This window comes from Sceloporus occidentalis, unplaced genomic scaffold, assembly GCF_023333645.1.
Source record: "Sceloporus occidentalis isolate IW3139 unplaced genomic scaffold, rSceOcc1.0.p SCAF_7, whole genome shotgun sequence".
In the NCBI taxonomy this organism is placed as follows: Eukaryota; Metazoa; Chordata; class Lepidosauria; order Squamata; family Phrynosomatidae; genus Sceloporus; species Sceloporus occidentalis.
In genome coordinates, this window is record NW_028316987.1 from 46,837,693 (window position 1) to 46,850,888 (window position 13,196).

The following is a 13,196-nucleotide window of genomic DNA, read 5'->3' on the forward strand; positions in this document are numbered from 1 at the left end:
TGTAAACCTTGCAGATTATGTCCAGGGAACACCTGGAGGAAGAAGGGCATTTCAGGCCATTGTGGGGAGAGAGCATTAATCGCGGCCTGTGTGCCCACCACATGTTCAGATGTTCTCTCCTCCTAATGTGCCTGTGTCCCCACATCATACAGTTTGACTGCAGCCTGATTCTGTTGGCAGTTGCATGTTCTTTGGCCCTGAGTCTCCCTTCCGCCTATTAATTTGCAGTGGTCCCTTGTTATCCACTGGGGTTTGGTCCCTGGATGCTCTATGGATACCAAAATCCACGGATGCCCAAGTCTCATGATATACAGTGGAGTGATAAAACAGTGTCCCTTATATAAAATGACAAAGTCACACCTTGCTTTTGGGAATTTATATATCTTTGGAATATTTTCAAGCCATGTATGGTTGAAGGGATGTGAGCTCTCCAGGGATATGGGGGGCTCACTGTATTCTCTTCTGCATCTCAGTTGCTTTTTTGCCTGTTAGTCCGGCTGTATGTTTTTGCTTCCTCTATAGAACTTCCTCAATCTACTTCATAATCCTCATCCCAAAGATATTTCAGTTTCAGTGACAAGTTCTTGTTGCACAAACTTTGCACTCTTGTACACATGTCATACTGTCATTTCAATTTTCTGTTAGGCCTTTGAGCTTGATTTAAAGTTGTGTTTTGTGATTTGAAAACCCTGCTCCATTATTTCAGAGGAAACCATGGTGTTCAGTATACTTTTCTTACACATGGTTAGAAGACACCCCCCCCCCCCCCCGTTTTTGAACTCCATATTTGAATTTCATGTAAATTGAGGCTGAGCCTTGGCTATACATTTCTGTGTCTGCTGTAATAGACCACAAGTTCACATTGGCATGTTTTTGTGCTACTATCCCACCATAGAATGTCGTGTATTTTACAGTTCAGTTTGCTCCCCAAGATACACATAGCGTACACACAGATTATACACACAGATACATTCCTGTATACTGCGTTGTCCTTCCTGATACAAATCTTTCCCCAAGTCCTTTTAAAACACAGGTAGGGAGTATATGGTCTTGTGGATATTTTTGGACCACAGCTCCAAATAACTTTAGTCATCATAGTCAGTGGTTAGGAATTATAGTTGTTGCAGTCCAAAAATGTCTGGAGGGCCACACACTCCTCATCCTATTGTGAAGGGATCCTGGTACAGTAATTATAACAGTGCTGTGAAGTACTTTTCATTCCTTTGCACAATTAACACTCTAATAAATGCTTCCGCTTCAGCATCTTCTTTTGTCTGTGTGTGCCTCATTTGTACTCCAGCCCTGTTTCTTCAGCACTTTTTCCCATTTGAACTTTGTCTGCACCTAGCTATTATCTTTTTCCTGCATAAGCTATCCTTGAAGAGCCCTGTTGGCGCAGTGGTTAAATGCCTGTAGTGCAGCCACTCACTCATAAACCATAAGGTTGCGAGTTCAATACCAGCCCAGAGGGTCAAGCTCGACCCAGGCTTGCATCCTTCCAAGGTTGCCAAAATGAGTACCCAGCTTGTTGGGTGCAATTCACTTACACTTAAACTGCTTAGGGAGTGCTTAGGTGCATTGATAAGCGGTATAGAAATGTACTTGCTGTTGCTTGCTGTTGTTGTGCCAATGTTACATGTATTTGAAGTCATTCACCTTGACCATATCTCCTCAAAAACACCTTTGGTATGTCTACTACTTTTGCCACACTCACAAGGGGCATTGCATATTGTTGCCACATTTTCAGGCCTGGAATGGGTTGCCATTTAGTTTCACATAATACAGGTCTCCCTTATCTGAAATGCTTAGGACCAGAAGTGTTTTGGATTTCAGATTTTGGAATTCCTCTGTCTGCATATAATGAGATGTCTTTGAGATGGGACCCAAGTTTAAACACAACATTCATTTATGTTTCATATATATTTTATACACATAGCCTAAAGCTAATTTTATACAATATTTTAAATAATTGTGCACATGATACATTGAACCATCAGAAAGCAAAGGTGTCATTATCTCAGCCACCTACAAAAGAGGTTTTTGGTTTTTGTAGTGAACTGGTTTGGTTTTAGAGATCATTTTGTTTCATGACAGGACATTCACTCTAGAGAATGGACAAACTCAAGAAGTGCTTTAAAAGGAAGAGTATAAGGCAGATAAACAAGAAGCATGACTTAATACATAGCAGGTACAAAGGGATCTTGCTGTTTCAGTTGAATAAAATAATACAATTGTACATAACCCAGAACTGCAACAGAGGGGAACAATTTTTTTTAAGTAGACGTATAGGATACGGCAAGTGAGAAAAAATATAGAGATAATACAAGTTGTGTGCTAATAGGAATTGCAAAACACAGACAAATAAACATAATGAAGGATGTACAGAGGATGAGCATGTAAACAGAGAATATACTTAAGCATAACATTGAGGCTTTCTAGAGGTGATCTGAATAGTGGCAAGAATGGAAGAAACAAAGAAATGGAGACTATAGCTCAACAATAGACATATGCTGTGCATTTAAAAGCACTGTGCTAATGAGTTCATAGTGATATCTAGATTTGAACTCAAGATCTTTTGATCTTATGGCTCATAGTGCTTAGCCACTGTGTAGTGTTAGCTACAGCAGTAGCCTTGGTTTGAACTCTGCCCCATGCCCATTAGGAGAATCATGCGCCTCTTGGTTTTGTTCTTGGAAGTAGCGTGTGCAAAAATACCTGTACAGAACAGGCATTTATTATCCTGGGACCTATTTGCCTAGCGTCAGTCTGTAGCCCTTTGATTCTTAGTCATATTCACATTTACGTTTTTCCAGCTACAGCTTTTTAGTCAGCCTGTGGAAATGTTCACCAAATATGCTTGTTGTGTAGCCATTGCCATTTAACATATAATGATCCAAACCTCCATAGGTCTGAATCCTCCATAGTAGCAACAACAACAATAATAACATTAACCATAATACTTCAGTTACAGCAGCCTATACACCAGTATTTTCATTATATGCAGTGGATCACAGAAGAAAAGGTCTCAGACTGCGTATAGTATCATAGAACCATGAGGACTTTAAACCTTGCATACTCTTCTCCTTCATTTATTTGACAAGGGATAGTTAGGGCCAAGATGCCTGTAACATTAGTCATGAGAGCTTGACCTGGACAGTCATGTTAGGGGAGAAAAGGTTCCCTGGATCAGTTGTGTGGCCCTGATCTAGGACATTCTGTTGATCTGGCTAGTGGCTCTGTGTTGTTTTCCCTGTCCCTTTTTAGTCTGCTTGATCCCCTCCAAGTGCTGCTTAAACCTTTAAATTGTTTGATTCCTTGGTATGAATTTCAGACAGACCTCTGTTATTTCACTTCACACATTTTATGCCCTACTTAAAATAGCCTTTTAATGTAAGAATGGCCATGCCCACAGAAGGTTTTTACCACAACTATTGAAAAAGGGCTTCTTCACAGGAGCACATCCACCCCATTTGAATTAGACATTTCTAGGGTCTCTCAGTGTGTATATGTGTCTTCCAAGTCTATTGACTTAGGGTGAGCACACAGGGTTTTCTTAGGCAAGGAATCCTCAGAGGTGGCTTTGCCAGTTCCTTCCATGCTATGTGTTGTAGTCATTGTGAGGAGAGCTTTCCTTTTCTTAAATAAAATGAGTTTTCTTTGATGCTTAATATTTTTGATTAGAAGTGTGTTATATTTGCATAAAGGCATTTTCAAACAGAAATTTAATCTCATTGAAGTAATATGAGAAGGATAGTACAGTATTAGAGAGGAAGTGTGACATAGTGGTTTGAGAGTTGGACTGCAACTGACGACCAGGGTTTGATTCCCTCCTCAGCCATAAAACCCAATGGGGAACCTTCAGCAAGTTACATGCTCTCAGCCTCAGGGGAAGGCAATGACAAATCTACTCTGAACAAATCTTACCCATGATAGGTTCACCTTAGGGTCTCCATAAGTCAGAAATGACTTGAAAGCACACAAAAACAACAAGTACAATACTGATATATGTTCAGTGCTGGAACTGGTACTGAGTACTGTATATTTCTTTTACTACATGAGAGCATGGTTTTGATATAGTGAAACAGTAGGGTATGGTTGAAGAAAATATAGTTTGTCCATTCTGGTTTTGTAGTTTTAGATCCTTAGCAATAGGAAGCATGTTTAGACTATGGACTAGTTTTAGGATTTTAAGTATGAGATGGGAAAACTAGTTTGTAAAATAAGATATATTTCTCATATCTTTGCAAATGTATTTTGGATTGGAACCAAAGAACAGTAAGCAGTAAGTTGCATAAGCACTTGTGTAAGAGTTTATACAGAGACGTAATTGTTCCATTAGCTGTTCTCCTCTGCACACAAAAATAACTTCTGGATTTAGTGTATTTGCTTGTGCAGTGTTATAGAATAAGGGGTAAATTGCCCTGTTATGATCAGTAGATATCATTCATAGTGAAAAAAGTGTTATGAGATCAGCACAGTACATGGCTCTGTTATAACAACCTTAAAGTATTCATGGGAAGAATATATAACTTTAGGAGAAACAAACACAGAAATACAGGCAAAAAAACGCAATAACAAATTTCTGTGGGAGGGCTCATTGTCACTTGTAGTACGTAGGCTTTGTATGCATGATGCCCCTAGTTGAATTCTGGCATCTCCAGGGAGGTCTGGGAGTGGTTTCGGAATGAAATTCTGGACAAACTGGACAAGCTCTATAGAGAGTCTACGATATGGACAATACTGACTTTCTGTGTATTCATCTGTTGCTATTTTATTTCAGTGAGATACTGGTGAATTTACAGTATCAGTAATGTGGAGAAATTCATTTATGCCTGAATGTACACAGTAATGATATCACAGGGGCTTAGCTGTCTCCTTTGAAACTAAAGAAACACTACGGAGGGCCTATCTTATTTACAATCTTGTATTAGTATTTAGCAAGTCAAGGGCCAATGTAGTTCTCCAATTGTGTGCTTATGAGACCCTGGGTGTCAGAGATCCCTATTTTTTTTTTTTTTTACTTTGATTGTTAAATGGCATCTTCTCTCAATACAAAGTTCAAGAGGCAATAGATATATAAGGGAAGAGTTGTTTTTACCTCTGACCTAATGTAGCAGCGTACTGCAATCATCTGCCAAGGACCTCTTGGAACAGCTGATGTACAGTACAGTTCCTAGAAATATTGTGTGTAGCTCCCTCTCCTCTCCCTAGGTATTCCTCTGCAGTATAAGGAACTATAACCCACTGCTTTGTTTTAAAGATAAACTCACAAGAGAGGATTATATGTAGTCACAGTAAGGAGAAAAGTCTGTTCCGATGGATCTTCAAAACCAATTATCTCGTAGCAACAAGCTGATAAAAAACTGTTGTGATGCCTTTTGAGGTATGGCAGAATATGCGACTTTCTTTACAGTCGGGTTTACACGGAGTTCAGGCAACTCAATTACCAGTATAACTTTAAGTTAGCATTTTTGCTCTTAATTCTAGGGTGAGTAGCTGTCACCACCCTGGGTGCCATGGTGTCTCCTTCCTTTTGATGAGCGTGTTGCTATTGTTTCCTGGGATTCAGCTACCACTGCAAACTCACTTTCTCCTACTCTCCAAAAAGAGAGTTAATGGGTGTTGTGATTTCTATTTTTCCCTGCCAAAGATGAAACATAACCTTGGACTTGTTCACCTATTGAAACCTTTGCTTCAGTAAGACCACTTAGAACATTGCTTGCAGTATTTTAATACAGCTTAAAATACTGTGCCTCATCTTGAGCTGTGCCTCATCTTGAAATGATGTGTTTAAATTTGATTGTGTAGATGTGTCTTCACAAGGTCCTGCTTTGCTACAGCATTGTGGCCTGAGGTAGCCCTGTGCCAGCAGAGCACAAGCTCTGGCAGGTTTTTTTCAAGGTGATAATTCTTCTGATGTAGCCCCAAAGTCAGGCTGAGTAACTGTCATCTAATGTCTAGACTACCTGAACACAGAGGCTCAGTAAGAGAGCAGTGGCCACCTGTCAATAACTGCCCACTATGAACACAGTATAGAATAGCTGTGATGTGCATGAGTGAAGAGGGTACTAGCAACCCTGAAATCCAGAAATCGTATAAGATATTCCAAATGGAGAAAGGATTCAGCAGAACTGAAGTCAAATCGGAGTTTAAATTATTCCCTTTGATACATCTAGTGATTTATTAAATATCTCTTCATTAAATGGGTGTAAAGATACCTACAATTACATTTCTCACAACCTACTATAAAATGCAAGGCTGTGTGGATTTGTGTTGACAGTACTTACCATATCTTTAAGTCACTCTCTGTGCAGTTACCTGTCAAACCCTGCCTCAGGTTGTTTTTGCTCAACAACATTGCATGATCCCATATTGATTCTATCTGGCGATTGCTGTTCCAGCTGCAGTTAGCTGGGTCAGTGCTACAAGCAGTGATGGTGGAATATTATTTTTTTCGCATTCAAAATCAATTTGTAATTTATAACACTCTTTATCAGATCTCTGGTGATGTCAGCTTTCTCTTTTAAAACCTGGCTTCCAATATTTTACATCTTTACATTCGTCTGCATTCTTCTGAATAGAAGATGGCTTTTGTCTTTTTCTCTTTTATATAATCCTGAATGTGAAATGAATCAGAATGTCAGCTGAGTGTCAATGCTCTGTAATTTTTTTTAAAATGCCAGCAAATTGCTGGTGTGCTGTATTCAAAAGGTTTGTGCTGTGAAGTTATACTTCTGCATGTCATTCTGCAAAAGAGTTTAAGATTTTAAAATGTGCTGCTTTCATAATGCAGCATTATATGGCTCTGCCAGTTTTAACTTTGAATTTTTCTGCCTTTATTGCTCTGCAAACATGAGGACAACTGCAGCTCTGTCTTCAATGCTCTATCTCTAGAAATCACTATCTCCATTCACGATAACGCTTGGCTAGCAAAGTGTGTTGGATTCTGTTGCTTCCTTTCTGCGATAAGCCAGTCATTGGACCCCGTGTGGAAATCTGGGAACAGGAGTGATTATTGTTTAAGATTGCAAAATGAAGTGTGAGGGGTAAAACTGGATTAACCGCTTTTTAAAAACTATGATCCTCATGGAAGTAATCCATTTTTGTAGAAAGGCTAGGATTGTGGCATGGCTTGAACCAGCCTTCACCAACCTGGTGCCACTGCAGCTGCCATCATTCAGAGCCACCACAGCCATGTTTGGCAATCTGGATACTGCTGGATTGCAGTTTCCAGAATTAGTCACTCTGGTTTCTAGAAATAGATTGAAACCCACTGGGTGACCTTGGACAAATGACACTCTCTCAGCCTCAGAGGTTGGTAATGGACCCCCCCCCCCCCGAACAAATTGTGCGTAGAAAACCCTGTGACAGGGCCACTTTAGGGTCACCATAAGTCAGAAACTACTTGAAAGCACCCAGCAACAACAACTGAATCCAGTTGCCACTATAGTACAGACTGAGTATCCCTTATCCAAAAATCCAAAATCCTAAACTTTTTTCATGGGGGGCTGAAATAGTGTCACCTTTGCTTTATGATGGTTCAATGTATTTTGCGCATGAAACTTTGTTTCTTGCACAAAATATTACAATATGTATAACATTACTTTCAGGCTGTACATATAAGGTATATATACAACATAAATGAATTTCATGTCTGGACTTTGGTCCCATCTCCAAGATATCTCATTAAGTATGTGCAAATATTCCAACATCCAAACAGAATTTGAAACAATTCTGGCCCCAAGCATTTTGGATAAGTGATGCTCAATCTGTATAAGTATCCTATAATAGGAATGTCAGATATAACCAACTGAATTATTATTAAAGGTATTTTTTAAAATTATTGTGTTGGCCCAAGGTGAAGCATAGCAAAAAGATAAAAAATATTATTTAAAAATGAATTCAACGCTGTTGTAATAGTTATAAGGACCAAAGACAGTATGGTTCTGGCTGCCTGTTGGAAGCTCAACATGGAGAGGGCCAGAGTGTTTTTCTTGTGTTGGGGTTCCACAGCTGAGGTTATGCCACAAACAAACAAACAAACGAAATCTTGTCCTCTTCTCATTGTTCTTGTCTTTGAAGGCATAGTAGTGGCAAACACAATACGGGGACTCTTGTCAAATTCCAGATGGATTCAGATAAGAGATGGCAGTCTTTCAGATATTGAGTACTAAAGCATATTGGAAACCAGTGCAATTGGTTCAAGTCCTGTGATGTGTGTTCATTAAAGTACACGCCACCCCCAACAGTTTGGCTGTCACATATTGTATAAGCCATCTCTTCTGCCAGCATGAAACAAATAGATTTACCTTAGAGTCACCGTATATCAGAAATGACTTGAAGGTGCACAACAACATCAATAACAACAAATGTTTTCTGAACGTTCTTCAAGGATAGCCATGCAGAGGGCATTACAGTAGTTGGAACTGAGGCGTGGATCATTGTGGCCAAATGTGCCTTCTTTACGAAGGCATGCCACTGGTCCACCAGTCAAAGTTGACAAAGGCAGTCCTGGCCACAGTAGCCATATAGCTTTCCAGGAACAATGTTGGATCTGGTGGCGCAGTGGTTAAATGCCTGTACAGCAGCTACTCACTCAAAACCATAAGGTTGTGAGTTAATACCAGCAAAAGGGCTCAAACTTGACTCAGATTTGCATCCTTCCGAGGTCGCTAAAAGATTATTGAGGACAATTAGCGTACAGTTGTAAACCACTTAGACACTGTTAGTTCAGTATGAAGCGATATATAAATGAAGCTGTGTGTGTATGTGTGTGTGTGTGTATACGTGTGCGGCTTCAGAAGGACTTTAGCCTCGTCTAGAACAGGATGTAATCCCAATCCCAGTTTTGTTTTTCTGTTGACCAAGAAAAGTATTGTTTTGCCTGGACTGAGCCTCAGTTTGTTCATGCACATCCTGACCTTTTGTTGGATAAGGTCAAGAAATTCAGGAGCTCCACAATCTCATTGGCATCAGCTGAAAAAAATAAGCAAGCTAGACCAAAACCATCCCTGGACCCAAATAAGAATGGGTCCAAATAATCAGCTTTATTTATAAATGCTTGGAGTTATTCTGTGCTACTCCTGACTCTAAAACTTCACTTAAAAAGAAAGAAGATTGAGTTTTGATTGACAGTTACCTAAAATGATATCACCTTCTCAGCACAGGGAGCTAATCCCCCTTACCAAGACAAGCTACACTGTGTATCCAAGTCAAACTGAAAGTGGTAACTCTCACTTCTCAATCTCCCCCACAAATTGTGTATGTCTGAAGTTTTTGGGGAGGGGAGTGATGGAGGAGATCATATATTGGTGGATGATTTTTGGTGATTTAAAAGCAACTTCTCTTTCAGGGGTCCAGGGGCTTTTGAGGGTACCCTAGGGAGTAGAGGGAGCAGGGAAAAGATCTAAATACAGCTTCCAGCCAGCACTTTCTCCAACCTGTTTTTAAGAGGATTTTAAAAACCTTTTTCAAAGAAGCATTCACAACCTGTAACATCCAGTTCCACCCTCTTTATGGTAGGATCAACCATCTTGTCCATATGATCAGGTTGAAGGAACAGAAGTTCCTCAAGCAAAACTGGACAAATGCTTGCCTCTGTTATCTCTCCAAAATCTACCTTCAATGTGGAGTCCAGGTCAGAACAGAGATGAGGCTGGGCGCCATTCTATCCCCCATGCTATTTAACATTTACATGAAGCTGCTGGGAGAGATCGTCCGGAGACCTGGGGCGCAGTGATATCAGTACGCCTTACACTGATGACACCCAGATTTATTTCTCTATGTCTCCGACTGTTGCAGTGACTAGGGATGACATCTCTCCTCTGGATGCCTGCTTAAGTTCAGTAATGGGGTGGATGAGGGAAAACAAACTCAGGTTGAATCCAGAGAAAACGGAAGTACTAGTGATAGGTCCTTCAGGTCCTGGGAAGGAAATTAGTTACCCTGTCCTGGATGGGGTCACACTTCCCCTAAAGGATGAAGTTTGCAGCTTGGGAGTACTCCTGGACTCAGCGCTACAATTGTCATCTCAAGTAGATGTGACACCCAGGAGTGCTTGGTACCAGCTTCAGTTGATACGCCAACTGCATCCCTACCTGGGCCGAGGGTACCTTGAAGCAGTGGTACATGCACTGGTAATCTCTCGTCTTGATTTCTGTAATGCGCTCTACATGGGGCTACCCTTGTACCAAGTTTGGAAGCTTCAATTGGTACAAAATGCAGCAGCCAGATTGGTCACCGGTTCTTCGAAATTTGACCATATAACACCTATTTTGAAAGATCTTAATTGGCTACCCATCAGTTTCCGAGCACAATACAAGGTGTTGGTTATTACCTATAAAGCCCTATATGGCTCAGCCAAATGTTTGCAAATGTTTCTGATATAGAATAAACAATGGTTATAAAGATATAGGTATTTCCAGAATTTTAATTACATTTTCATTGACACTGTAATTATTACTGCTCTCTAATGTGTATTGGTAGCATTGGAAGCATTATAATTTGTACACATTAATGATAGATGATTGAAGTTTATTGTTGCACTTCTGAGTCTTGCACACTGAATGGTGCAACATCCTGTTTGTCGTTTTAAAATATGTGTATTTGGAGGGCAGGAAGTAGAAATTTATGACTTATGACAAAGCAATGGACTTTGGTTTTTTTTCTGTTCTAGTACTACCCAGGCATTTCTCAGAAATTTCAGTATGTGTAGCTAATACTTCTGCCTATTATTACAAGGCATCTTAAGTATCTTAAACACATGACTTACTGATACTATATGATGAGATGTTTATTGAGTGTATAATTGACATATTTAATGGGCTGTGAGAGTGTTTCTTTTCCTTTATTTTAAATATTTATATTCTCTGTGTCTAAAGGGATCCACAAGGTTACTGAAGTTTAGTATGTCATACTTGATTCAGTTGTCAAAATGCTTCACCAGGTTTGTTGAAAGGAACAGAGTTTATCCAGTTAGGGGTGGGTGGGATGATTGAGGCATTGGAACTTAAAAGGTGGTTCTTCAAATGTTCACATGCAATTTCTTTCTATATTCCAGAAACAGTTCTTGGATGCTATGTGCTTCATTCAATTTCTTGCATGGACTGTTGCTGTTTTTTAAACTGTATTTAGATTTTACATAAATAGGATTAAATAGGAATGTGTGTTTCTTTTGTCACTGCATAACCAAAGTGAAGCCATAATTCAGATCTGTGTGCTTCTGAAATGCTCACTAAACAGAACTTTCATTTTTCAAAGTACAGTGGACCCTTGTTATATGCTGGGGTTTGGTTCCAAGATCCACGTGGATAACAAAATCCATGGATGCTCATGTCCCATTAAATATAATGACATAGCAAAATGGTGTCCCTTATTTTTTATATTTGAAATTTATACCTTTTTTGAACATTTTCAAACTGTGGATGCTTGAAGCCGTGTATAAGAAGGGCCGACTGTATTGTAGTCCCAGATCTATACTCCTACGTCATGAGGATACACCTTACACTTGGGCCTTTTCTTTGCAGAGCAAGCAGCTTGCATTCTCATTTATTCTAAAACTGACATTATTTTTCTAAACAACATACATAAAATATGAGAGGAAGAGTTCATACATGTGTGCAAGTTTAATAATTTGTCAGTTTCTGAATCATTAGTGATTCTATTGGTGTTTTTTCTGACACGGCCTATTAAACCTCTGCTATCATAAAACTTTGCTCCTGTTCAAGATAGAATTTCCATTCACGATACACATTTAAAAAATAAGACTGAAGTCCTTCCTCTTATCTATTGGTATGATTACTCAGGAAACAGTTATCCTCCTTCTACCTTCACCTCATCATTCCTTGTCATGCCCCTCCCACCCCACTTGCTTTCTTCATGTGTTAAGGCTGAGTACTTCAGTGCAAGAAAATGAAACAAAATGAGCAACTGGTATAACCTTTATGGTTCATCTATGGTTCCTTAAGGCTTTCTGGAATGAATGAAATATGTATAATGTTGAAGAGAGAGCACATGTGGGTTATTGCCCCTTTCACACACAGTATTTTGGAACTGATTTCAGTGTAAGTCAAAATACATTATGCAGTTTTATCAGATCTACAGAAATTTCATTGAAAACAATTTGCATTTCCCACATCTACATTATGAGACTATACTGAGTATTACTGGTTTTTATGGTGTGCAATACCAATGAGGTGTCCATGATCAGCCACTGCTTTTGAGTTCCACTCATATTTCATAGTACAGTCTGCTCTTGCTTTATGTGGAAGATCCATTCCAGACCCCCCCCCCCCACGTAAAGCAAAAAGCGCATATGCTCAAGCCCCATCGGATAGAATGGGGCTTGGGCTCGCTGTGTGGGTGTATGTGTGCGTTGCGGGCGCACACGCCATTGTTTTTAATGCTGGGTGGCTTCAGCGTATGCTGAAAGCCATCTATAATGACCCCGCATAAGGCGTGGGCTTACTGTATAGTGGCTGATATTTATATACAATCATCCCTCCATATTTGTAGCTTTGATATTTGCGGATTTGATTATTCACGGATTTCATTAATATGTTCTTTCTAGGACTGTCTAGGTCCTCCAGTGCAACTCTGTAGTCAACTTTAACTAAAAGTTGCACTGAAAGACCATTTGTATTTACTCCAGTGCCATTCTATGGTCAGTGTATGTTGGACATTGACCACAGAGTTGCACTGAAGGACCTAGAGATTCCTAGACAGGTGTCCTCTCGGGTAAAAACAGTGTTTTTGTTATCTGCGGTTTTTCCATATTCACGGGGGTCTTGTTTCCCTAACCCTAGCAAAAATGGAGGGACAACTGTATTACGGTACTACCAAGTAGACTGGTGGTGGCCATCAGATGAAAGATTAAGTGAATTTATATCTTTACTCTCCAGTGACAAGCCAAGAACCTTAATACCTACTGCATGTCATAGTGAATATCATGTATGTTTTTATTATACTATTCTTATTGCTCTAGGTCAGGATGGTTATCCAGTTGGCTGCCTGCATGGTGTCCTACTTCACTGGTACATCTTAAAGATGCTGAAGAGAAAATATTGAAATGTAAGCACTTTGTGGTAAGATATCTCCAGCTGATATGATTCATTTATATCTTTTCTCACCCTGGAGGTAGTGGGAGAGAGGAAAAGGAAAAACTAGTAACGCGTGAATTGAACTTTACCACATTAGAG

At 39.7% G+C, this 13,196-nt stretch overlaps 1 protein-coding gene across 1 annotated transcript in view; it reads left to right on the forward strand.

Moving 5' to 3' along the window:
- The window catches only part of ABHD5 (abhydrolase domain containing 5, lysophosphatidic acid acyltransferase), a 32,157-nt gene that overhangs the window by 690 nt on the left and 18,271 nt on the right, over positions 1–13,196 (forward strand). Inside the window, exon 2 of the mRNA XM_089532871.1 lies at positions 12,983–13,068. Within this exon, the coding sequence (XP_089388997.1) occupies positions 12,983–13,068 (86 nt within the window). The remainder of the gene's footprint in view (positions 1–12,982; positions 13,069–13,196) is intronic.